At 42.0% G+C, this 26,475-nt stretch overlaps 1 protein-coding gene across 1 annotated transcript in view; it reads right to left on the bottom strand.

Moving 5' to 3' along the window:
* Positions 1-26,475, bottom strand: part of Ptdss1 (phosphatidylserine synthase 1) — a 69,739-nt gene that overhangs the window by 20,937 nt on the left and 22,327 nt on the right. Inside the window, exons 5-9 of the mRNA XM_006977624.4 lie at positions 23,181-23,339; positions 15,699-15,850; positions 11,867-12,008; positions 9,852-9,964; positions 7,606-7,671 (exon numbers count right to left, since the gene is read on the bottom strand). Coding sequence (XP_006977686.1) covers positions 7,606-7,671; positions 9,852-9,964; positions 11,867-12,008; positions 15,699-15,850; positions 23,181-23,339 — 632 coding nt within the window. The remainder of the gene's footprint in view (positions 1-7,605; positions 7,672-9,851; positions 9,965-11,866; positions 12,009-15,698; positions 15,851-23,180; positions 23,340-26,475) is intronic.

Here is a 26,475-nt window from a genome sequence, read left to right on the forward strand (position 1 = left end):
TACTGGGCCCAAACTGGCTAATGGCCTTGTATCACACCATGCACTTGTAACCTAAGAAGATCTCAGAACTTATCTCTCTTTCTGTCTGGCTACCTGGACACTGAGAAAAATGTCAGAGCATTTCAGATCACTGCCTGATCTGTGCCCATGTAAATGCAAAGAAGGACATGCTTCCCCTAGGTCAACAGAGTCAAAGTACATTACCCAGTGACTTTTGAGAACTGGACATTACTGAAGCCAAACCAGGACTATATGGCTACAAATATCTGCTGATCTTTGTTGATATTCACTGGCTGGGTAGAGCCCTTTCCATCCTGAGAGGAAACTACTCAAGTGGTAGTTAAGAAATTAATGGAAATTATTCCCAGATTTGGCCTCCTCCTATTTCTGGGATCTGATAATGCCTCAGCCTTCACAGCCAAGTTATCTCAATTGTCTTCTAAGGCTCTTAACATAAATTGGAAACTTTGTTGTATATATCATCCTCAGAGCTCAGGAGACAGAGAGAATGAATAGAACTTTAAAGAGATTTTTAACTAAATATACTCTTGAGACTGATAACTGGGTTGATAACCTCTTGCCTTACAACTTTCTCAGGGTATGTTGTACCTCCTATCGAGAAAAGTTCACCAAACATGAAATAGTCTATGGGTGACCACCTCCCACGATCCCTCAGGTACATTACTGTTAGCAATTGCCCCATTCCAATCTCTAAGTCCTTAAAAGGATTGTAATTAACCTTGGATAAGATTTTCCCTCAGGTCCAGGATGCTCAACTGGTTGGGCACTGCCCACCAGATCACCCATTCCAACCCAGAGTAACTGTATTGGTCTGCAGCTTCAAACCTGGCCAACTTCAACCTAGATGGAAAGGACCAAAAAGGACCTTACATTGTGATTCTCTGGATGCCTACTGCTGTTGAGGTTGCTGGTATTCCTTCCTGGGTTCATCATTCACATCTCAAGAAGGCACCCAAAGGACCCACAGAAGAGGAGCCTAGCTCCCAGAGGTAGAAAGTGAATGAAAAAAGGCCATTAAAAAAATCAAACTTCCTAAAGTTTGATTGTCACAAACTTTAAACTGTGTTCTTGCTGTTAGAATCTGCATCAAGATTGTCCTTTGGCTAACAGTTTTATTTTCTGATAACAGAAATTACGGATGTGATAAAATAAGAAGGGGAAGGGATGACTCATTAATTACTTCAATTGAATTTAACATACCCAGAGTAACCCTATCTATAACTTTAAAATGTCTGGGTCCATTTAACACTAAAAACTCAAGGAGAAAACTCCTTCTGTGTCAGAAAAGATTCCTCTATTCCCCGGCTCTAAGAGAGAAATCTGTATGGAATAGGGGTTTCTCATGAAAATTATACAAGGATAACAGAGGACAAAATGGAACATGCCCCACTAATGTCTCAAAAGCTGTAGCTGGTGTTCCCATTGATAATGTCTATGTTTTGATTGCACAAATGTCCCTTCCTATTGTAATTCCACTTCTTATCACACTCTCCCTTTTGGTAAACGATTGGCCTTAGGATGGACTTTTTTCTGTGAAAATAATACTTATTCTGTACTCCCTGAAGGATATGAGGGCTTATGTGGTACAGGATGTGTTACACCTATTTTATTCAGCAAATCTTTACAATCTATTAATAGAATTACAAGAGCTCTTCCTGAAAATTGAGATGATTCCTTACATCTATTAGATCCACTACAGTTGCTGCTATTGTGGCCTTTCTGTTACCTATCCCAGGGCTTTTTGTTGGACTACTATTAGACCCAAAGTTTACCTGTAAGCCCCACCTGCCCAAAGACCAGGTAACTTCCTGGGATTCTGGGAACTGTAGTTCTTAAAAGATAACACCTGCCCAAAAACCAGATAGATAACTTCCTGGGATTCTGGGAGTTGGAGTTCTTAGAAAATAAGGTCAAAGCCTCATGGGAAAGTATGGTGGCCTATGGTTTTGCCCATATAAGCTCTGTCAACACATGTCTTGTGGCCACTCACCTAGAAGGTGATGGTCTAGATAAAATTCCATCTTGGATAGTATTTAATATTTTAATAAAAGCTTGTTTAAATTCAGCCAAAATGGTGGAACTGGTCTTTCTGGCAAATTTCAGGATTAGCACTACAATGAGAGATTTCTAAAATAGCAGATCTAATTTCAAAAGCTACTAATATTACAGTAGAAATATTAGCCAAAACTAATCAAGAAATGGGAGAACTGAGATTGTGGGGGCCCAAAACAGCTTGACCACACAGCTGCCATGACAGGCTTACTGGTAGATACCACCCGTCCCCAGGAAAAGCCATAAGCTGACTCCACCCAGGAAGGGCCAGCATCTAAGGGGAAATACTTGACATTCCCCTTGCTCTTGAGAGGAGAGGAGCCTGACTGTACAGCCGCATCAATAAACCTCTTGCTGTTTGCATCAACTGGACCAGAGTCTGGGTTCTTGGGGCGCCCACCCAAGAAGGTAGTACCCTGGGTCTGGGGTCTATTACTTTTAAGTCTGTTTCTTGGAGCCTGACCTGGCCTAACCTATGCCCTTGACTTGTTTGACCCTCCCTAACCCTCAGTCCACATGTAGACCACATGGTGGTTTTTGAGATTTTTCTGTATTTCCTTATTGTCTCTCTTCTGCAAACCTGCTTTGCAAGTACTCATGATTTTACTCCTTAAAAGGAGCCCAAGAAATGGACCTGGGCTGTTCTCTTTAACCCAACTTAAAAGGCATTCTGCTGGACAGCTCTTGTGTGCAACCCAGTAAAATCAAGCTTGTTTCAAATTTGGGTCAAAATTGTGGAAGTGTTCTTATTCTCAATTGGTGGGATTCACATAGCAAAGACTAGAAGAGACCAGCTGTGAGTGTTAGCCTCCAGTGTCCCTGCATGGTCCGGAAAGCTCCATTCCCATGTCTGTCTGTCTGCCTGTCTCTGTCTCTCTCTGTCTCTCCAAAACCCCACCTGCTCAGAAAGGAAAGGCTCCAGAAAGCCCAGTTCTGCATTCTTGGTGACTACTGTAGCTTCCTCCACTAATGCTGCCTGCCAGCCTCTCAAGTCCCCGCCTAAGTGCTCAGCTTTTGACCATACTTGGGCACAAACCTTGTGGTGGATGCATCATCACCCCTTACTTACAATCTATAAAACTTTCCTGCCCTAGTCTGGGCAGGTGACTTCTCTGGCCTCATTCTCTGAGGCTAGTGAACCAGCCCGGGAGTTGCTTTGCTCAATACACCTGTTCTTATACTTTTTCAGTTTGGCTTGATCTGTCATACTGCATTGGCAGAGACTCCTTAGTAGGGTCCTCTTGGTGTGGGTGGTCAAATGAATGCCTGGCAGGGGCAAGGCATGGGCAAGGGCCAGAAGTGAAGGGAACAAAGGGAACCAGCAAAGTTGAAGCCAGAGGAATCTGCATTACTACTAGGGCTTGGTTTTTTGTGTCAGGGAGGGTTTAATATAAGAAGGTTTACATTTTGCCGGGCGGTGGTGGCGCACGCCTTTAATCCCAGCACTCGGGAGGCAGAGCCAGGCGGATCTCTGTGAGTTCGAGGCCAGCCTGGTCTACCAAGTGAGCTCCAGGAAAGGCGCAAAGCTACACAGAGAAACCCTGTCTCAAAAAAAAAAAAAAAAAAAAAACAAAGAAGGTTTACATTTTAATAAGATCATTCCGGAGGCTAAGCCAAACTATAGTAATGAAGGAGAGTGGATTGAAGGTTGCAACCACTGCAGTCCAGGTGTGATGACCAGCAGGAGGTGGTGGGAAGTGGTGAGCATGAGATGCATTTAGTTTAAATAATCATAGGAACTCATTTAACCACCAGCCACTGTCTTCAACACATTGGATGGATTCCTAAGTAACAGCAACCTTCTAAAAGGTTGGCATAGCTTTCCTACTAAGACTCAAATGGCACTAGTTTGGGCTAAATCCAAAGGCTTGGCACACAGGAAGCCTGTCCACTGTGATACCACTTAACTGCCCCACCTATTTCCAGAACACTTGAGGTAGGAATCTCCCTTTTGCAAGGCTCTGAGACACTCCCTTTACTCAGTTCAAATGTAAATACCTGTGCTTTTTTTCCCAGGCTGAACAAGGTAGCCAGACAATACAGTGGATGGATCTCAGACAGTTCCCCCTTCTGAATCTTTGATGCTTGCTGCCACCAAGACCTAGATATAGCAAGGTTAAAAGGCAAATAAACATTGGAATTGCCTGAGGCCCTCTGCCTAGAGGCAGGCACTGGAGATTATAACCTAGTAGTGCAGGAGTGCTGACTCACTCTCAGCTCTGCCTTTGGCAGCTAGCTAACTGGGCAGAAAAAGGGTGTTGTTAATACAGGGCCAAGGGTGAGAGAGGAGTTCCTCAGATAATGGAGCAAGACAGTGTGAGGATTACTACTGGAACTGAGGCATGAAAGTTCTAGATGTCAGAGTGGTATTCTTATGCTGAGGAATGGGGACTGGCAGACTGTAAACAGGAAACAACAGGCTGTGAGCCAGGAAGAATGGCACAGTTATGAGAAACTTCTGAAAAGCTCAGCTCTTGGCATGGGGCGATGCTCAGGGGATAAAATGCTTGCAGTGCAAGCGTGAGGACTGGCGCTTGGGTCCCAGACCAGCAAGTGCTGAGCACACGGTGGCCTGTCTGTAACTCCAGCCTTCAGAGGCAGAGATGGGGAAAACCTTAGATGCAAGCTGACCAATCAGACTTTCCCAGTTAGTGAGCTCTGGGTTCACCTGAGAGATGCCCCAGTGGATAAAGTAGAAAGTGACTGTGGGAGACATCTAACTCAAAGCCTCCACATGCATGTGTACATACACACAAGCGCATATGCACCCACACACAAATGTGAACACATATTCTAATACACACACATGCAAATACACTTCACACACAAGCAAAACAAAACTACTTAGACCTGTTTCAACTGAGGGAGATGATACAGCAAGTCTGTAGTTAGCTAACTCAGCAATTAATTCACAGAAGCATTTTGAGTGTTAAATATTTATAAGAACAAAGTATCACTTTCAGGAGAAAAATGTATGAAATGGTGGAAAGGAAACCTGAGGCAGGCGGCCCTGTTTGACCTTTGCCCTGCCCTTTGCCACCTTCCAAAAGATAAAATGTCATTATGATGGGATGTAGATACTTTTCTCCCTCTACATCTTGCTAAAGCCTGGAGTCATTCCTAAATTAGTGACAAAAAAAATATAAAGCAGTTACTGTAAGGATTTGGTCCTTAATTACGTCATCAGCCTGTGACTGTGTCCTCGCTTAAAAAGCAGGTGGGCCCTCTGTGCATCCCTCTCTTTCCTTTCTGCTCCTTCCTTCCATCTGCCCTCTCTCTCTCCCTCCCCTCCTCTCTCCCTCTCTTCCAATAAAGCTCTAAAAAGGTAACCATGGCCTAGGATTCTTCCGATGAGCACTCTCCTCTGCTGGCATGGCCGCTGCAGGTGGCGGTCCTCCACGAGCAGTGTGGCGTTTAACCAACAGTTACTAATTATTAAAAGAAATCAGACACTTCAGTGCTTTTTGATTTTATGAGAGAGGAAATAATGTAAGGGCAACTGGAGTGAGAGTGGGGCAAGAGAGGGAAGTGGAGGCCTGGCGTGGGGTGAACACTCAGTGCCTGTAGGCTCTGTTCCTTTCCCAGATGTTGGTATGTACCTCACTGAAGGTGGTCCTACTTGGTGTTCATAGGGTCCTCCTGTGATTTATGAAGAGGGATTGATTGATTCATTTTTTAGCTTGGCCCCTAATTCTTCCAAGCCTGGGTTCCAGCAGTTCTCAGTTCCCAAACAGCTCACATTTGCACCTGACTTCATATTTTTAAAAATTTATACTTATTATTTTTAAGTGTGTGTGTGTGTGTGTGTGTGTGTGTGTGTGTGTGTGTGTGTGTGTAGGTGACCGAGGAGGCCAGAGGCATCACATCCCCGGGGGTTGAAGTTACAGGCTACAGGCAGTTGTGAGCTGCCAACATGAGCGCTGAACTCCTGCATGAGCTCTAAAATGATGAACTATCTCTTCCTAATGCTGCGACCTTTTAATATAGTTCCTCATGTTGTGGTGACCTCCAACCATAAAATTATTTTGTGGCTTACTTCATAACTGTAATTTTGCTACTGTTATGAATAGTAAGTATCTGATATGCAGGATATCTAACGTACAAACCCTGTGAGAGGGTTATTTGACCTCCCCAAAGAGATTGTGACCCAAAGGTTGAGAACCACTGCTCTAGACCCTGGAACTTAATTTTAATCACTGTCCAGTAAGGCGTACCTTTCTGCCACACTTAGCCTTGTTAACTTTGCTGTTTCTCCTACTCACCTGCACTGTATTTCTTGGATATGCCATTAGAAGGAAACTGTCACATCACCACCCACCTATCTGACCCATGTTTCCTTCCACTAGTAAACTGATATACTTTTATGGAGAAGACCTTTGCTGAAGACTTTTAAACATGAAGGAAAAACTGTACATGTGGGGAAACCCTAACTGAGAATAAAGAGCTCACAGCTGGAAAGATTCCTTCAATGGACATGAGGAGGAACAGCTAACACCCCTCCTTTCCAGAACTAAACACATGATGTCAGAGGACCTCCTCTGTCAGAGTCTATCAGAATCCAGAACTGTGAATTCTCCTTCTTCCCACACAGCACTAAACAAAGGAACTTAATCCATCTGATTACTCTTGAAGCTTCAATCACCTGGGCAGGAAAATAGGCTCACCTACAGACTCAGGAGAAACTAGTGACAATGGCCCTTTGTTTCCTTGGGGTGGAGAACTTACTAAATTCTAACTTGGGTATCTAAATTTTTATTCTTTAAAACCATAGAGGACCTCTTAGAATCTTTGTTATAGTAGCATGTTTATACATACACAGGAGGATTTGGGAGGGAAGATCACAATAATCATTTCTGGATTTTGCATGACAGTTTCTTTTATATTTGCTTAGAAGTTTTAACCATGTGTGCAATGATTTCTAACTCTGCCTGAAGTCATTTATTTTAGACTGTCACACTCAAATTAGAACCTAGATTAGGTCTTGAACCTAGGCTACCTCAGGGACTCATCTTCCTATACAGATTTGCCCAGGCCCCTCTGGATGTGAAATAAGAATGTAGATTATTGGTGTTTACACAGCAGAATGACTTACCTGACACACGTAAAAGAGGCTCACGCATAAGAGGGTTTGGAGGGGGAATAGGGAATATTAAACAGTAAACAGTATATTAACTAACAGCATTTGTACCCACAATTTGTAACCATGTGGCTGTGTTAATTCTTGGAGCAATAAAATTACACTTCGGTATGCAGTAAGTTGTTTCATGGGGGCCTTCTAAGTTTGAAATAACATGAAGTGTGGCTCAGCTCAGGACAAGATGATGTCCCAAACTCAAACATGTTCAGAAAATTCAACTGATCCATACTGGATCTAATTTGTTTTGTAAAGCAAGGACTCTCTTTGGGAAATAGTTCCTGACCTTGATCAACGTCCTTCATGGGGAATTACACTGGAAGACTCTGAACAAGAAATATTCAAAGAAATTTAGAGGCTCAAATGATTTTGAAACCCCTGCAATCACAGATACTCACCCAAACACCCAGCACTGTGTCCCTACGCGCTTGCACTGTGTGTCGGTGAGGTAAGCATAGTATTGTCTGAAAGAGCAGAATTGGAATTCATGAGCACCTCTACAGGCCAAGATTCTACACAATGGCATCTCTTTGAAGAAGGAATAAAAAACCTGCCCTGCCTTGCTTGCTTGCCATATTCCAGCTGCCTGATCTAGCTGTACTCAAGGGAGCAAGCAGCCAGCCAGGGCTATTCCAACACTCCTGTAAGGGATTCTGAACTTGGGCTCGGTGGGAGCGAAGGGAGCTCAGCTCACAGGATCACACTGTTGGCAAAGACAACACTGGTCCAGCACCACTCCCACAGCCCTAGGCAAGGCAGCCTGGGCCTGATCCAGCCTCTCTGTCGAGTGGAGACCACTCCAGAGGATCAGCGCTGGGCTTCTTCAACTGCCTCTTATGGCATCTTGGGTGTACAATCTAGGTGCTGATTGTACAGGTAAAACAGAGACATCTTTGTCTTGCTGAAACTGGAGGGGCCCCAGGTGCACTTCACTTTAGTTGCATGACAGGACTCTGAACGCCGCTGACAAGATTAGCAAAGCGTGTTCTAGTGCTCACAGCAGCACCCACTGACAGAACTACATATGAGTCAGAGATACCTTTCAGATGTTACTAGCTGTCACATGAAGATAAAGACAGATAAAAGTCACTTTAATAAAGTGACCAATATATAAACTATACCAAAATACAAGAATGAGGTGTTTTGTATTGCTCTTGAATTAACTCATGTAAAATGTGTGTTTACATGTACCACACATTTCAGTATGGACTGGCTATGTTTGGTGAGTGGGTGTCAAACAAAACAGTGTGGTTTGGAGCTCACAAGTACTCCTGAGCTCTGTCTGTGCCTACAGAAGGTAAGGGAACCAGGAGCTCACCATTTTGGGGAGGTTACAGGTTCCCTTGAGGATTTGACAGACTCTGTGGCAAAAAAAAAATATAATATATGCACACAAATTTTACATTGAACCCTGTGGGACTCAGACACTATATAACATTCATTCATGAACTATGACCTCATTACCTCAAAGTCTCTAGTGAAAAAAAATCAAACACAGGTTTTCTCATTTTGCCCACATTTTTATTACCTTATTTGCCTTTACTAGATCAACATGTTACCCTCTAGAGAATAGTTTTTCTAATTTTGTTAGCTGGTGTTGGGGTAATAACAAATGACAAGAGGCAATGGTTGGGAAAGTCTCTTTGAACAAGGCGACAATATCTCCTCTCCTTGGTAAGGTAGCCCCTCCACCTGTGTGGTTCAAATGCATATTAAAAGTGGCGATGGGGCTAGCAAGATGGCTCAGCAGGTGAAGACACCTTCTGCCAAGCCTGACAATCTAGAGTTCCATTCCTGGGATCCACATGGTGAAAGGAGAGAAGACTCCTGCAAGCTGTCCTCTAACCTCCACAGAGTGCCATGGCACACATGTGCCTAGGCCCCCACCTATACCCCAAATAAATTTTAAAATGTGAAAAAGGGGTGGGGGTGTGGATAAGCTAAATAAATTCTATGGTTTTTAAAAGGCAGCAACTCCTTTAACTGCTTAGTTTCTATGTATACGTTCCTTCTGCAGATCACTGGTGTAGCTACTGCATTCTTTATGAGCTATACTGTGTAAATGCCATTTCTAAATAGAAAACTAAGACAAAAGAAAAGGTTCTGTTTGAAATTGCCCATTGGGGGTATCCATGAAGGGCAGTGAATGATGTCCCTCTTCTGGCCCTACATAAATGCAGAAGAATATTGGCATGGACACTTAGGCTCACCATGGCTGTCCTGGAGAACTTTCAGGGCACTTAAAAAGGGAGTCAGCTTAACTGAATCTCAACAAAGTCTCATTCTAAAACAAATTGCCACTAGTGACTTCAAACTTTTCTACTTACAATAATCCCATTTTAGGAAACCTCCCATCACCTTTACTACTTTTTAACAGGATGTAAGAAAACCAGCAGCGACAGCATGTACAGGTGTTGAAAACAAGGGCCATTGTAGGGGAATGCCACTAAGTAACCACTTTAAAAAAATCTCACTGTTGTACTGAGGTCTCAGATCAAAACATTTTTTCATATTCTAGACAATTATTTAGCATAACATTTTCACAGAAAATCTGTTAGTTGATGTGACAGTCCTTATACTAGGGAAGAAAAAACAAAGCAAGTATATGTCCTCAATAAATGGCAGTGGGATTAGACAGAATTACCTCACTGTAGGAGCTGTAATGCAGCCGATGAAGAGAATTCTACACCAGCTTAAGGGATGGCTGGCTTGGAACACAAATATGTGCTTCAAGAAGAAGGTATTCAACTCAGTCAGCTGAAGAGAAGAGAGATCAGTTACCCTGTGCCAGACTACATCATGAGCATACATTCCTTAAACAGGCTTTCTAGAGCTAAAAATGACCAGTATGTCCAAAGCATTCTCAGAAAATATATGGGGTCTCCCAGGGATTGATACTTAAAGTAGTAACAGACAGTATATAACTACAGACCAACTGGGAGCAGGTCGCTCTGCGTGTGTGTGTGTGTGTGTGTGTGTGTGTGTGTGTGTGTGTGTGTGTGTGTGTGTTCACGCATGCATGTGCATGCACATGTATAACTAGAGTGGTGGAAAGGTAGTGCATGATCTCTAGTCATCACCTATTTGAAATGTTTCCTGATTTGCATTTCTGCCACTTGGTTCCTCTGTGTGATCTGCTGGGATAGTCAGGACAGACTTTGAGCCCAGGACAAACTGTACAAATCAGTACTTCTACAGTCTTATAGAAATGAGGACAGTCTAAAGAAAGTCCAACTCTAGATAAATCAGCACTGACCTAAAGACACTTGAGGTCCATCTGAGAGCTGACTACCAGAGGCATGAGAGGTGTATGTTCAGGGTAGATCCAACTTTTGTTGGTGGTGTTCTGAGACAGAGTCTTGTGACGCAGTACTGGCTCACCTGGTACTAGGTAGTCCAGGTTGGTATTGAACTTGCACCTGTCTCACTCTCCTGAGTGCTAGGATTATAAGTGTGTGCCACCACTCCCTGATTATAAGGATTTTTTAAAGTATTTTTATTTATAGTTGGTTGAATCTTCAGATATGGACCTTGCAGATACAGAAGCAGAGTGACTTCTCCAAACCACAGTAATGATTTACCCACTTGCACTTCTGTAACTATAAACTCCATCTATTAAGAAAGGAATTGCTTTCCATGTGTGAACAAGATTTTTGAGTCTTAAAAGTGATACACATTGATCTTTTCCATTTTATTTCAATGTTTTATTCCCATATATTTATATATTTATTGTGTGTGTGGTATATGCATATGTGCAACATACTGCATGTAGGAAGGTCCTAAAATTTTATGTTTGATGATTCTGAAAGAACTTTTAAGCAAAATGTGGTTTCCCATGGTGAGTTTCCAGAAGCTGTGAAAACCTCTGGGGACAGAAAGCAAAAACAGAAAAAAAAAAGTTTATCTCCAAAACCTGAGGCATGAGAATACTTCCCCAGGAAAACTGAGATTTCTTCCACCTGGAATGCTTCTCTCCCTCAAGATACACACTGTGCAAGGGTTCCATTCCCACAGCTGAGACAGCTCTGTGAACATTATACAAACTGGGAAAAGCTGAGATACAATTTTGTATACCAAAAGTGAATTAGGAATATAAGAAAAGATTCAGTGGTAAGGTGCTTGCCTGGCATGTGCAAGACCCTAGAAAACCCAGCTGTGCTTCCTTCTAATAAGGAAAAGACAAAACTCAACACCAACCCACTTACTGCCTTGATTTTATAAGCAACAGCCCCTAGTGTCTGTTAAGGATGGGTTCCAGGACATTACCTGGACACTATGGATTCTATACCCAGCACTGCAAAAACTAAAATTAAAAATTAAATTAAAAAATTAAAAAAGCCTTCCCATAGTTCCTTTGGTGTTTAAAATATTCTTCAGAACAGTGTTACACCTAATTCATTAGGTGATGGGCACTAAATATGACCTTTTCCAGGAAATCAGTTTCTAATTTGTAATTCAGAGACTCCTATCTTAAAATGTCTCCACACTGAATCAACTCCTCAGAGAGTAGCCTCGATTTTGATCACCCTATATGCCGGCTATAAAATCTCTTCCAAAGTATCCAGCTGACACAAAATGTAACCTGCCTTTAATTCCAGTCTCAGGAAGATTCATATTTTGTTCACCACACCCCCTTAGAATGGGCATCAATTAGATTACCTGCCAGATGATCATGAAAAGGTATATCCCAGCCACTCTCTGGAAGGAAGACTTAGGGTCAAACCATCTGACATAAGTCCAGCTAGCAGGGGTGAACTGCAACACGGCACGTTTGATCTTCCCTGTGGTAGTATGGATATCCCTGAAAGAAGAGATTAGAAACCATGAAAATCCAGGAGTAAAAAGGAGGGAAAAAGGAAAACACACACACACACTCACACACACACACACACACACACACACACACACACACACACTGATGATATTCTAGCAAGTGCTCAGAGCAGAGAGGATCCTTTCTATTGGAAGGGTCTCAAGCACAAGTCACAGGAGCACACTGGATGGGGGGTGGGGCTTCAGGGATGATGGGAAAGGGTACAATAATGTCAATGAGATCAGAGATCTGGGTGCTGCTGAGATATGAGAGGGCTAAGTTTGTGAAGCGTTGTCAAAAGAAGTTAACAGGAATTAAAGACACAACCTGGAAGCACCCAGGAAGAAAGTAGATGGAGCAAGGATACTATTCCCTCCCACTCTGTCTCCTAAGGGGGTGTTGCGGTAAAAGGGCTCATGTTTCATGTTCTTGAGCTCACCAACATTTATTTCCCTCTATCCTTCCCCAGAGTTAGTGGTGACAATGATGTTTAACTTTTCATGAGTTTAATCCTAGAAATTACTCATTCAAATGTCTCATGTCACAATGTATCTTACACGTGAGAAGATTTAGGTTCAAAGAGTAGGTGGATGGTGCAGACCAGCTTTGTCAACATAAGAACTGGGTATGAACCTTTCAACTAGTCCAGTTAAGCCAAAACCAAGCCATTAAATACCTGGTGGGGAGTCTAATTCAACAGAGGTTTATACTGAGGACTCTTGCATAAATAACAACACTCCAGACCTTTCCTTCCACAGGAAGAGGAGTAGAAGGCAGAAGGGAAGCAGGTCAGGTCCTTTATCCACCCACCTTATGTGTCTTCCCAGCATAAGGATGTGCTGGGAAGACATCCCAACAAGGTTGGAGGTATGATAGCAACAAGAACAGAGACTGCCCAAATTAAGAAGGATGGCAAAGGTCCTGTATTTTCAAAATGTCAAATGTAACAAAACAAATTGAAATACATCACAATCCAGAAACAGATTATTTAATGCAGTGAAGAGGTTAATTTAGTTTAAAATAGTCTATATTTATTTATATTTAATGTGGCTTTGAAAATACTAAGCCTCTGGTTAGTGTGGGCTTATATTCTGGCATCTTGACAAAATGATTCCAAGTTGAACTCGGAAGGATAATGCATAAATACAGGGAAGTACTCTGGCTGTATTTGAGTCAGCTTGGTATAAATTTACACTCCACTGCTTAGTGACCCATGTGTCCTTAGGCAAGTTACTAAACCGGGGCCTCACTATTATTACCACCCCAAAGAGAGGAGCAGTGTATATCCTCAGGACTGATGCAAGGCTCTAAAGTGGCACTTTGATCCACTTGCTTGGAGCAGTGTGTAGTCAAGATACTGTTACACAGTAGCTCACCTTTAAATAATTACAAAGGCCTCAAATCAATAGGCAAAGGGATTATTAGTAAGCTAAAGAGGAGGATAAGCTAGATAATTAATGGCAAAAGGTATAAAATCTCTCCTTTGTACCACATACCAATATAAATCTGACCTAGGTTAAACATGGTTGTGTAGGTTTATAATCCCAGCATGCAGGAGGCTAAATCAGGAGGATGGAGTTCAAGGTCAGCCTGAGCTATGTTAGTAGATTCCATCTAAAAAACCAACAAGGAAAACAAAACAAAATGCCAAACAATAAACAAAAACTCTGAGATAGATCAAATATATTATTTCTAATCAAAGAACTGAAAAAAGAGGTACCTGGTGGGCATACCTGTAATCCCAGCTACTAATAGGCAGGAGGATTATAAATTCAAGGTCTACCTGGGCTACAGAGTGAGGTGAAGGCCACCCCAGCAATTTAATGTGATTGGAGACGGAAAGAGAGCTGAGTATGACTTGGTGGTAGAGAACTTGCTTAGCATATGCAGGCACTGGGCTCAATCTAATTACTGTGGGAGTAGGTATGTCAAAATGGAAAGCTAAAAGCATTTATGGCAACATGCAAGCATTCTTGATCTATAAACGGCAGTGAAAAGAAAACTCCAGAAGAAATAGGCAAAAATCCTTTCAATTTAATGTAGGATGAATCTGAAAGGTTTAAAAATAGATTCAAGGAAACAGGAATGAATACATGTACACATTCAGGATGGGTGAGCTGTAAATCAGTGCACTCTAGTTGTAAGAAGATTGCCAATTAAAAAGAGAGAAAGCAAGGACTAGAAATGCACAGATACACAGACATGTCATGATTTTCACTGTAGCTTTTGTAACAGTAAAACCTTAGAAACAACTAAATGAACCATGAACCAGTTACTATTTTATGGTTTGTCTATAAATTGAGATATATATGGAAACGCCCTTTAAAATCATCTTTTAGAAGAATATTGGCTGACTTGGAGAAATGTTCATATTTTGTAATATAAACTTCCTACGCAGTGAAAACATCTACCTCCATTATCATACCTCAGCTCATCACAAGCTGAGAAGCAATGAATGAAGCAGAAGGAAGCAATGGTGGTGACATAAACTGCCCTCGTACAAACACAGAGCGGGGGTGGGGGTTGGGGTGGGGATGGGGGGGGTGTTACACTCAAACTAGAGTCAGGGTAAGCTTTCCTGATGAGGTGACAAGTCATTAGGGTCAGCGAGGGAAAGTAGGACTAGTCTAGTCTCTGGAATGCAGATCAAGTCCCCAGTGAAGGAGCTTGTGGATGGCTATGGGACTTTGGGTACCTGGTGGGACATGGAGAATGGTCTTCCCTCCCAGTCTGTGGATGACAATTTGTACTTAAGACTAAAGAAGCCACAACAGACGTGTGTGGTGGTTTGAATAACAATGGCCCCCATAGGCTCACAGGGAATGGCGCTATTAGGAGGTGTGGCCTTGTTAAGAGCAGGTGTGACATTACTGGCGGAAGTATGTCACAAGGCGGGGGTGGCAAGCTTTGAGGTTTCAGAAGCTCAAGGCAGATCCAGTATCACTCTCTCTTTTTGCTGCCTGCCCATCCAGATGTAGAAACTCTGGGCTCCTTCTCCAGCACCATGCCTGCCTGCCTGCCGCCATGTTTCCCACCATGAGGATAATGGGCTAAACCTCTGAACTGAAAGGCAGCCCCAATTAAATGTCTTCATTATAAGAGTTGCAGTGGCCATGGTGTCACTTCCCAGCAATAAATCCCTAAGACAGGGTGCATGACAGGATGAACCTAATGTTTTTTAAGAACTCCCTCAAAAAACGGACTGATAAAAATTGGAAAGGCCATCCCCAGAGGCAAACCACTTAATCTACGGATGAGTTTGGATTTAGCCTGTGGAAATGAATTAAAGGAGTGGCTGTGAGAATTATTTTGAACAGAAGGATGCTCAAAGATGAAACAATAAATGATTTAGCATTTTTCTATAGCTATTTTTCATGTTTTAAGACAAGGACTCACTATGTAGCCCAAGCTGGTATGAAAGGCACTTGACAGCCCAGACTGGCCTTGAATTTGCATAATGCTCCTGCCTCAGCTTCCCAAGTGCTGAGATGGCATATGTGAATCACTACACCCAGCAGCATTTTCTAGAGGGATATTTAAAACCAGATTTATAATCATCTGTACTTTAATTGCCAATGTATCATTCATCTGTTATTGTGAGATCATACTAAAACCCATTTGTAATAAAGCCCAAACCATACTAAAATTGTGACCAAGGTTCCAAAGGAGACGACTCACTTAAAGCTTGCCCAGTGGTAAGTCCTCATCTCCAAAAATCGGCAAACAACCATGCCCAGCCAGATACCACCACCATTGCACAATAGGATGTCCAGAATGACCTGGTCCCACCAGCACTCAGCAAAGTTGGGCAGCAGATGCATGAAGAAAAGCTGAGGAACACAAGAGACGACGGTTGAAAAATACTGTCAATGGGGTACCATGCATATACATTCTTTATAATAACACACTGTTTCAGAAAATGTGTTTCCTTTTTCCCTAATGTATATAAAAACAACAATAACAAAGTCTGAAACAGGCTCTTGCTTTTTTTATTGAAGGATTTGCAAACAACATTTACCCAAATAGCTCTCCTTTAAAAAACGAACAAAAGAAAACAAAAACCTGGATTTCAAAGAACAGTGCCAGAGTCACAGCCCCAATGAGTCACATTGGCTAATGACACACAGAAGTACCTTCAAGGAGAATAGAGAAATGTTTCAAAGCTGACAATGAGGTGCTGCAAAATCCTCAAAATGAGAAGCAGGAGAATGTGTTTGGAAACAATTCCAGTGTGGTGGCCAATCAGTGAGTAATTGTAAAAGCAGAAAGGCTGGCTGTTGATGGCACAGTGAAGGAAACTGAGAGACTCAACAGGACATTTAAACTATCTGTACCCAACAATGCCATCTTCCAATAGGCATCATGGTATGAACGTGGCCGGATAACATAAAATCTAGGCTTAGTATCCAGGGAGGTTGAATCCCAAGATAAACCAGACTTGGACAAGTGCTACAGTGGTGGCATCAATGGACTGTGGGGATGAGATGGGCTCACTCTGACTGAGGGCGACTGGGGACGGTTTCTGGGAGGAGACCATGTTGGATTAGGGATATGAACAGAAATGACTGAGTTCAAGAGACAGAAAAATAAGCCATTCCAGAGGGGGCCATAGTAAGATAAAAAGTGAGACGAAGTCTCTGGGAAACTGCTGTATCCAAAACAAAGGATATGTGAGCTGTGTCTGAAGCACCACACCCTACTGAGAGAAAATCCAGCTTAAAGTGAAATGACAAAGACACAGATGTCATCACTGGTAACAATGAATCCTAAGAAGTTACAGCAGTGCAATTAAACATTCTGTCAGTCAGCAACACACAAACACATTTCTTGATGTGCCTACAACTGAGAGGCCACAGTACAACTACTACTGCATGCCAGGATTGTGGCTGCTATGCTTCTTCATTAAGGAGGGGCTGACATTACCACTGAAGTGCTTTTCTAGGTTGTGAGCTGTGGGAGGGGGGTTTTGAGTGTAGGCATACCGATAAGGAACTTAAAAATGAAGGCAATGGTATTTTATTCTCAGGTGTATAGGGTAGGCAGTGAAATGCTTCAAGGCTAAGGTGTTAGATTTCTCTCGATCTAAGTTTTCTCTCACTCTATCTATCTATCTATCTATCTATCTATCTATCTATCTATCTATCTATCTATCTAATCTATCTTATCTATCTATCTATCTATCTATCTATCTATCAAAATTAAGGAAAGTAGGAAATAGAAATATACTATAGGAAAAACTTATGGAAGTAAGGAAAGTAGGATGTCCTTAATTTTCTAACTAAGGGGCTAGGAACGAAAAATCAGAAGAAAAAATATCTATCAAAAAGCTTAAAGGTGAGAAAAAGATTCCTGTGGGAAGCTTTTGGTCCCAAGTGGCAGGGAAAGAATTTTTCTTGAATGCAGGTGAAATAATAATTTCACTCTGCTGATGCTACCACAGTATGGAAACACAGTATCCTCTGAATTAGTTCCCTCTTGGCCATTCAAGCCAAAGTTTAGAGAACAGAAGTTTTGGGAAAATTTGGTGGTCTTTGAGAAAAACTTAATCTCTCTTAAAAAAAAACTTTTCAGAAATTTCATTCTCAGTTTTGCTTTCTGTAAGGACAAAATTAGATTCACCTGGACCTCTATGGGAAAATCCCAAGGCAAGGGCCTGATGAGAATGCAGGCAGATTCCTTCCTGACAGGAGGGACTGCTGGTATGGGGGAAGCAGTAAGGCCACGCCTCTCAGCTGCAGCTGCAGCAGCATCAGAATCTGTCTGAGGAAGAGCTGAGCCAGGACAGGACAGAGAACTATCCAGGAGAAAAGCTCTCTTTTCTATCAGGAAAAAGAGCTTTCTGAAAAGCTTTGTTTCCAGCACATTCAGTTTCCCTCACTGACCTGGAGTGAAGCCCTAAAGGGTTGTTGCCTCCAGAAAAAAAAGAAAAATCTCCTCTTGCAAAAGCGAAATCCTGTAAAAGGAACCAGAAGGTTGCTAGTGTACTCAAAAGGCAGCCTGGGAAATGGAGTATCAATGCAGGCTCCTTTGAGAAAATACCTTTCATTGCCTAATAGCTGTGCAAGAGACTTTTGCAAAGAGCTTTATAACAGTTCAATAAGAGAATTTCATCCTCGCCCTGAGGCGAGGCTTCTGTGGTAACTGAGTGAAGTCAATGGCATTTGTCTGAATTGAAGTACTTTAGGGGAGCTGTGATGAATTTGGGTAAAGGGACTGCCTCTGGTGAGAAACCATTTGCCACTGAGTACATCTCTGCCTGTTCCAAAATGGCAGAGAGAACTCCGTGGGAAAGGTGACTTTGGGGAGTGGTGTTGTCCCGACAGTGTTACAACCCCCTAGCAACAAGTGTTACAAGCCCATAGCGACAGTACTCACTAAAATCCCAGGGCTAAGAGAGCCATTGTCAAATTAGGCTCTTGTTTCAAACTCTCAAAAACCTTTAGAATAATATCAAAGCTGACTATAAACTCTGAACTTGACTATAAACTTTAGAAATGATTTGCAAACTTCTGGTTTTGTTAATAGTTTAGCTAAAAAAAAAAAAAAAAAAAAAAAAACCGGCCGGGCGTTGGTGGCGCACGCCTTTAATCCCAGCACTCGGGAGGCAGAGCCAGGCGGATCTCTGTGAGTTCGAGGCCAGCCTGGGCTACCAAGTGAGCTCCAGGAAAGGCGCAAAGCTACACGGAGAAACCCTGTCTCGAAAAACCAAAAAAAAAAAAAAAAAAAAAAAAAAAAACCTTTTCTAGATGTTAAATCTTTTCTAGGTGTTAAAAAATATCTTATAGATGTTTTCTTTAGTGTTGTTAGTTCTATGTAAAGTGATAATAGTTAAGGTTTATAAAGCAGACCTACAGAATGTAAGTTTAAAAAAGAAATGTAAGACTTAGGTAAGGTTTATAAAGTAGTCCTATAGAATGTAAGTTTATTATGTAGGATTAAGACTTAGGTAAGGTTTATAAAGTAGTCCTATAGAATATAGGGTTAAATAAGTCATAAGTTTAGTTTGAGAAATGTAGATTTAGATATTTTCAGGTAGAATAAGCTTTAGGTATAAAAATATTGTGTAGGCCTAAATAAGGCTTAGGTAAACTTAGGTAGAGTAGGTTTTCCCAACCTGGGATGCAAAAAGCAGTGTCCATAGCAGACTGCAAACTTGGCAGTCTGAGTTGGCTCCAAAAGCTCCAGAATAAAGCCGCCTCAGACACTGCCAGCTTCGGAAAGCAGTAGCCAGGTGTCCACAGCTGAGACCTGTGGAGTGTCATAGCTTCCCAAGCAGCAGACACCAAGAGCCAGCAGAAGCAGAGCCAGCACTAGCAGCATGAGTCTGCAAGCTTTCTGCCATGAAAAAGCCGTGGTGAGGAGCAAAATGGAGAAACCATGCCTCGAGAAAGGCAATCGGCAGGCAGCAGCTTGGAAAGCCCAGCAATGATGCCACAATGCTGGAAAAGTGAACAGTGAGCAGCAGTGAACAGCAGAGATGGCAGAGACCAGACTGCTTCCAGGACCAGAGAAGCAATGTCAATACCGGACAAGCAGCTGAAGTGTGCTGGACCCCAGGTAGCTATGGAGGTGAGAGCTGTGGTCCAGTCTGAACAGCCAGACTAGGGGCCCTACAAAAACTGTTGAATGCTCCAGGCTGAACAGCCAGACCAGGGCTCTGAGGGAACTGCTGAGACTGAATGCAGCCCATGCTCCCAGCAGCAGAATGTGACTGGAATCATGGAGTTGCCCTAGAGCTATGTTCCTCTGTGCAACAGGACAGCATACAACAGGGCAGCATACAGAGGATTCCGGGATCCAGGATGCTGAGCATGGTAAGACAGGTAAAGGAGCCCAAGAAAGCCACAGTTCATAGCAGCTGGGTTTTCTTCCCAGAGCCAGAGTTGCTGTGGGAAAGAACGGCTCAGTTCCTAGCAGACACAAGGATCCGGGAACGGCCTGCTTATGGGAGGACAGACAGACCGGGACTATAGAAGCTGTAAAAGGCTAAACAAAAGTTACAGAGATGCTTGTTTGGGCTGAAATTGTTAACTGCAGAAAGTTTTTGGTTGTGAGAAACATTTCTTCAGATTTGAAAATAGAAGTTTGGTACTCTTTTTGAACTTTTCGGACTTAAGAAATGAAATTGACAGTAGTAACTTCATTACAATGGGGCAGTTTGAATTTACTTATGCATATAGACTATCAACACTGATGATTTATGGAACTGTTTATATAAAAATGGAACTGTTTAAAAATGTCACTGTTTATATAGAGAAGTTTGGGTTTTTTTCTAACTTGGCTTGAGATTTAGTTTAAAACATAAAGAAAAGGGGGAGTGTTAATATTCCTCAGTCTACTTAATTTAAAAAATATTTTCGTGTTACTTGAGTGAATTAATGTTTTGCTTTATATAGTTCTATTAAGAAATTGTTTTTTGAATGTAGGTTTGTAAGAAAGTGTTAATGGTTATATTGAGAGTAGGTCTGTAGAATTTATAATTATGAATAGTAATGTTTATGTTAGAGTCACTATGTTAACCTATTGATATTGATGCACCATGGTTTGGTGAAGTTAAGAAAGTATTGAAGTTTGATGTGAATACATCAGTTTATCCTATGTTTTGTTAGCAAGAAATTCAAATTGTTTTATTAAAAGTTTGCTTTAAGATGTTAGATTGAGAGAATTGTAACTATATATAACAATATTTATGCTAGAATTATGTTAATCTGTTAATGATGAAGCTAAGGGAGTCTTTAAGTTTGATGCTGTTGCATCAAGTTTTTTTCTTTTAAAATATAAAGAAGAGAGACCTGTTGAAGGCCACTAGGTTTCCTAGTGGCTGTAACCAGCAGGACTGCGTAAGAGGTTGACTGGACTACGGCCCTGAGTATCAAGTGTTTATAAGAGACTACACTTGGCTGTACCTAGCTAGCAGGAGGTTCTCTCCCCCTCCACTTGGCATTGTTATAAATAGCCCTTTGGAATAAAGCTCTGAGCTGGTGGATAAGGATCCAGGCCCACCCGAGACTATCTTGTGTTTCTCTGTTCTCTCCCCTCTTTATTTCTACCTAAGTCTCTTATCCCTTATTCCTCAAGAGTTCCTCGGGTAAATAAATGTGGGGGCTCTCCTCCCACAGTGAGCTACCAGGCAGAGCTGGAGCACTTGTCCTAAGATTAGGAAGAAACTACAAAAGCCAAACAAACAAAACTATGGCCATGAGTGGGCATGGAAGATACCCTTCAGCCTAGGAACTTTCTGGAAGGTAAAAGATTCTGGGGAGAGATGGAGTTTGAGAGCAGAGACACCTTCACTCACTCACTCACAACAGAACTATGTGATATGTAAGGTATAGAAGTTGGATGCGGGACATGCAGACATGGCAGAAAAGAGATGCCTAGGAAAGGTCTAAATGTGAGTGGTATTTTAGAGGTGTCTTTCTGTGTCTGAACATGGAACACTAGTAGTGTAGGGATAAGAAGACACTCCTTCAGGTACGGCCAGGGAAACAGCAGGCTTGTGGGTGAGGATAAGGGAAGAGGGAAGGACTGGGCCTGGGCTCTGATGAAGAAGGCCTTCAAAAATACAAATAACAAAGATGGTTGCACCATAAGCTTGGGGAGACCGGTTTAGTGAGGCCAGGCTGGGATGTGCAGTCAGTTCGTCTTGGGACTCATAAGCTGACTCTAAATAGCAATGGACAACTAAAGAGTTTGTAGGAAGAAGTCTTGATATGATGAATGACTGGAAAGGATCACTTTTACAACAGTGTGAAGAGAAACACTTCAGCAAAAGATGGATCAGACATTGAGTGGTAAAAGAGGTATGAAAGACTTCAGTGGCTGTACAGTTATTCAGAATGGATTCCAGGACTTTGGGACCACAGGATGCTGGGGAGCAGCGAAGAAGAGCAGAAAACACCACTGGCAGGTGAAGGAAAGCAAAGGAGTCAAAGGCCATTTGCCTTACACAGTCACAGAACAACTGGGTAAGGATGATGCTTACCCAGGTAGAATGTGATACAATGGAAGGGAGGCAGGCTTTACATCTGCAATGGCTCTTCTACAACGTCAGGCTAAACTTAGTTTCCTTTCTCTATACAATGGAAATAGACACATACTGCCTCTCCCCAGTCATCAGGAGGATTCTTGATGGGATGTAAGGGACTGAGCAGTGCAATGGATGAATAGAACCTCATCCTCTCAAAATTCCCATGCCTTGGCCTCCAGTTCCTCAGAAAGCACACTTACTTGGAACTGAAGTCATTACATAGGTAGCAACTTAAGAAGACTCAAGTAAGACTTGATCCATTTATGACTCATTTCCTTATAAAAAGAAGCCCACAAAAGCTCAGACACACAGGGAGAAGGCTAACTGAAGATGAAGTCAGAGATCAGGGTGATGCATCTGTAAGTCAAGGAATGCTAAAGACTGCAACAAGTGGGCAAAGGCTCTTAAGAGGGAGGCCTGGGAGGATGGCCAGAGCAGTGTTCAAAGGAGCAACCCAGCCCAGAGCTTGACTGCAGACTTTGGCCTCCCAAACCAGGAGTATACTAATAGAAGCCTACCTAACTGGAATGCTTCTGGAAGTTCAAATCAGCAGTGGCTAGCACTGAGAAATACACTGTGCACATAGCCAAATTATGTGTGCTGGGAATGATTAATAAATTTAAAACTAATTGGAAGTAGTTCTCCAACTTTCATTTTGTTAATAGTTTCTCAGGGGGTACCTCTCATTAATTAATTGGCACTAACTTTGGATCACAGGTAATGGGCTCTACTGGGAAACCATGATCAGAGACACAACACCTGCTCTAGTAATACAGAACACCGATTCCACAGATCTCAAAAAGAAAGCTGGTGTGTGAGCAAGTGACTCACTCCTACACAGATTTCCTCTTTAATATCGTTTTCTCTCACTTTGGACACCAACTTCATTTGTATCATTTGTTTTTCGTTAAGACTTACCACAAAGGAGCACAAGTCCTTAAGAACACAGAGTTTTGTTTAGTTTTTGCTTCTTAAACAAAAATATACAGTATGGTCAAGGGATGGTATAAGTCTTAATTTGTACATCAGGGGCTGAAGGATGAAATGACTGACTTCCATCAGACAACTCACAGCTTCCCCTACATACACTGTGACTGCATGGCCCTAGGGATCCCCCATCCATGCTTTACCTCTGTCAGCTCCCAGGTGATGCTGATTGTCCAGCAGAGCCCATAACTACGGATCAGCAAGGCCTTCATGGCCCAGCCCCAGAAATGCCCAAACGCAAATATATCAAAGTGACTGACGATCCTCTCCCAGGTGATCACGTGGCAGTTCACAGCATATTCCTGGTTAACATAAAAAGTTCAAACATGATAACTGCTTGCATAACAAATATAAGATTTAAAATTACTTAGAAATATACAATATATTCAAAACTAAAAGTAGAAATGGAACCAACATTCTTAAGTGCTTGAGAACTTTCAGCTTTGAGTTTATGTAATACTGAATACATTTTGGGGTGGGGTCTCTTCCCTTTGAGTAGGTCAGCTCTTATCCAATAAAGCAATTCAGGCTTTCTATCTTCCTCAGCTGTATCTTCTGAGCATTTTCACTGTCATTAGGAATTTACAAATATCCAGCCATGATTTCTTCTTCAGCCCATGGTTTTTAGAAAGTGTTTTTAAATTTCCAAGTGTACTTGATTCCCTATGTTTCGTTGCTAGCTTTTATTCTCAGTGGCCAGGTACATGTGACATCACTTTTTAAAGATATGTTGAAGCTTTACCAAATTACTTTCTTTCCCATTTTATCAGTGTTGCAACTGTCATTTAGAAACTACCAACTAAAACCTTCCTTATACCAACTCACTTATGAACTGACAAGTTACTCTAATCCTTTTGCTATAAAAGACTTTTCTAAATTGAACAGGAAATGTATGAGTGCTGGAGTCCTTTCAAGCTCTTCATTCACTGCAGGAATCCTAGAGGCAAGTTCCCAGATCCTGCAGCAATGTGTTCTTGTTACAAGGTCTTCCTGGCTGACAGAAAAAAACCTGGGGCTAAAGCCACTTGTCTATTAATTTAAGGAGAGTGACAAGGTGCCACCAGCCCAGGATTCCTCAACCTCTCACCCTGTGATTACTCTGCAATAGGCTGCTTAGGACTAGATAAGGGCCTAGGTTGGGAGTGTCTATTTTCAGTGGCCACTCTTAGCATAATCATAAGCTGGAAGTGCTTCTGGGGGATTTGAACATACATTTATGCTTTCATTACAGGAAGACATTTAAAAAAACTATAAAGAGCAAAGTTGCATATCCTGGCATTAGAATTTTAAAGAGTAGATTAACCAATGAATCACCTCCAGAGGCCCTCAATTAATCACTTCCAGAGGCCCCAGAGGTCCTTGCTGCAGAGTAGGCACAGCAGTTTGGCTGCCTCCTCTCTCCCAAGGGATAGGTCCAAGAATACACGAAGGATACCAGATTTACATATCCCTCATATAAAACGAGTTTTTGCATAAAACCTATGCACATCCTCTTATATACTTTAAGTCATTTCTAGGTTACCTAACACAGTACAAATGTTCTGAATGGTTTGGGGAATAATGACAAAAAAAATAGCCTGTACATGTTTAGTAAAGTGGTAATTTTCCCTTCTGAATATTTTTGATCTGAAGTTAGTTGAACAATGGATGATAACAAAAATGGCACTAACTATGATGTAGCACCACAATAAGAATGGAGCAGGAGGGTGGCATCCCATCTGTCTTAGGGTTTCTATTGCTGTGAAGAGATACCATGACCATGACAACTCTTATTAAAAAAAACATTTATGTGGGGTGGCTTACTTACAATTTTAGAAGTTCCATGCATTATCATCATGGCAAGGAGCATGGCAGCATGCAGGCAGATGTGGTGCTGGAGGAATAGCTAAAAGTCCTACATTTTACAGGCAACAGGGAGCCAACTGAGACACTGGGCAGTATCCTGAGCATAGGAACCTCAAAGCCTGCCCCTAAAGTGACACACTTCCTCCAACAAGGACATACCAACTCCAACAAAGTCACACCTCCTAATAGTGCCACTCCCTGTGAGATTATGGGGGCCACATTACCCAGACCTCTGGAATCTGAAAACAGCTGCACACCTTGTCTGATACAGCACTAGAAATAAGATTGTAAAAGCTAGTTGCAGCTATTGTGGAGCTATGACTGTGGTGTTAGATTTCTGAAGAAGTGTCACAAACATTATTGGATTCAACTTGCTCCCAAAGGCCATGAGGCCTGTGACAGAAACATCAACACAACCTCCTTTGAGTCAGCTTTCTTTTGCTCAAGCCTAAAAAAGCTGCCTTAGAAAATATTTTATAGTGGTATTTGCTCTGCCCATGACCTTGGGCTATATGGCCCAAAGGAGGCGGTGCTTCCTGCCTTGTACATGACCTCTTATAAGGAAAGGGAGAAGGCTCATATGCCCCTTCTCCCTGCTCATACTTGCGAGGTGGATTTGCTCCCGGTCAGATCAGAGGATGATGACCTCTGCTGTCTACTCTGTTCTGTAACTGTGAGTGTATTTCCTCAATTTATATCTTAATAAGTTCTTTTACCCATTTAATAGACTCACGTGGATTGACCATAATAATATTTTATCTACAATATACCTTTCTTCCACTTCTAAGACTGCTATGAGCATGACCATCCTTACTATAATGCTACACTTGAAGCACAGTCAGAATGAAAAGTACAGGTTTTGAAGCACAAAGAGCTTTGTGCTTTGAGCAAGACAGCATTAAAGTTTCTCTTCCCTCCTCTGTAAAATGGTATGAATAGCTGACCTGTGTGTGAGGATTATATTGAATATATAAAATGTCCAGTATAGTGTCTAGCAGAATAAACTACAATCATCATTTGAATTATTGCTACAGCAGGAGTCTTGAATATTCTCCAAAGGTTCTTACATTAAAGGCTTAGTTGCCAACTTAGGCTACTGGAAAGTGGTAGAAACTCTCAGAGGTGCAGCCTAGAAAAAGGCTTTAGGCCACTGGAGACATGTACTCCAAGAGGATTGTGGGATGTTGGTCCTTTATTGTTCTCTGGTTACCATGAAGTAAACAGTTTTCCTGCCATGGTGCTCTGCCTTGTCACAGGCCCAAAGCAGCAGGGCCAACCAAACAGACTGAAACCTCGGAAACAGCAAAATAAATAGAGACAGGGTCATACTACATAGCGCTGGCTGTCCTACCACTCACTACTTAGACCAGGCTGGCCTTTAACTCAGAGATCTGCCTGCCTTTTCCTCCTAAATGCTGGGATTAAAGGTTTGAGCCACCACATCCAGCTCTCCCAGATGTTTTGTAATCACAATGGAAAGTTAACATAATCATCATCATCACAAACAATTAAGTTATCCTTGTTATTCTTTTCCTTGAGAGTGAGAAATCCTAACCAGGCTTCTAAATAATTTCTCCTCTTGTTTTTGCTTTC

Source organism: Peromyscus maniculatus, chromosome 20 (genome assembly GCF_049852395.1).
Source record: "Peromyscus maniculatus bairdii isolate BWxNUB_F1_BW_parent chromosome 20, HU_Pman_BW_mat_3.1, whole genome shotgun sequence".
Classification (NCBI taxonomy): Eukaryota; Metazoa; Chordata; class Mammalia; order Rodentia; family Cricetidae; genus Peromyscus; species Peromyscus maniculatus.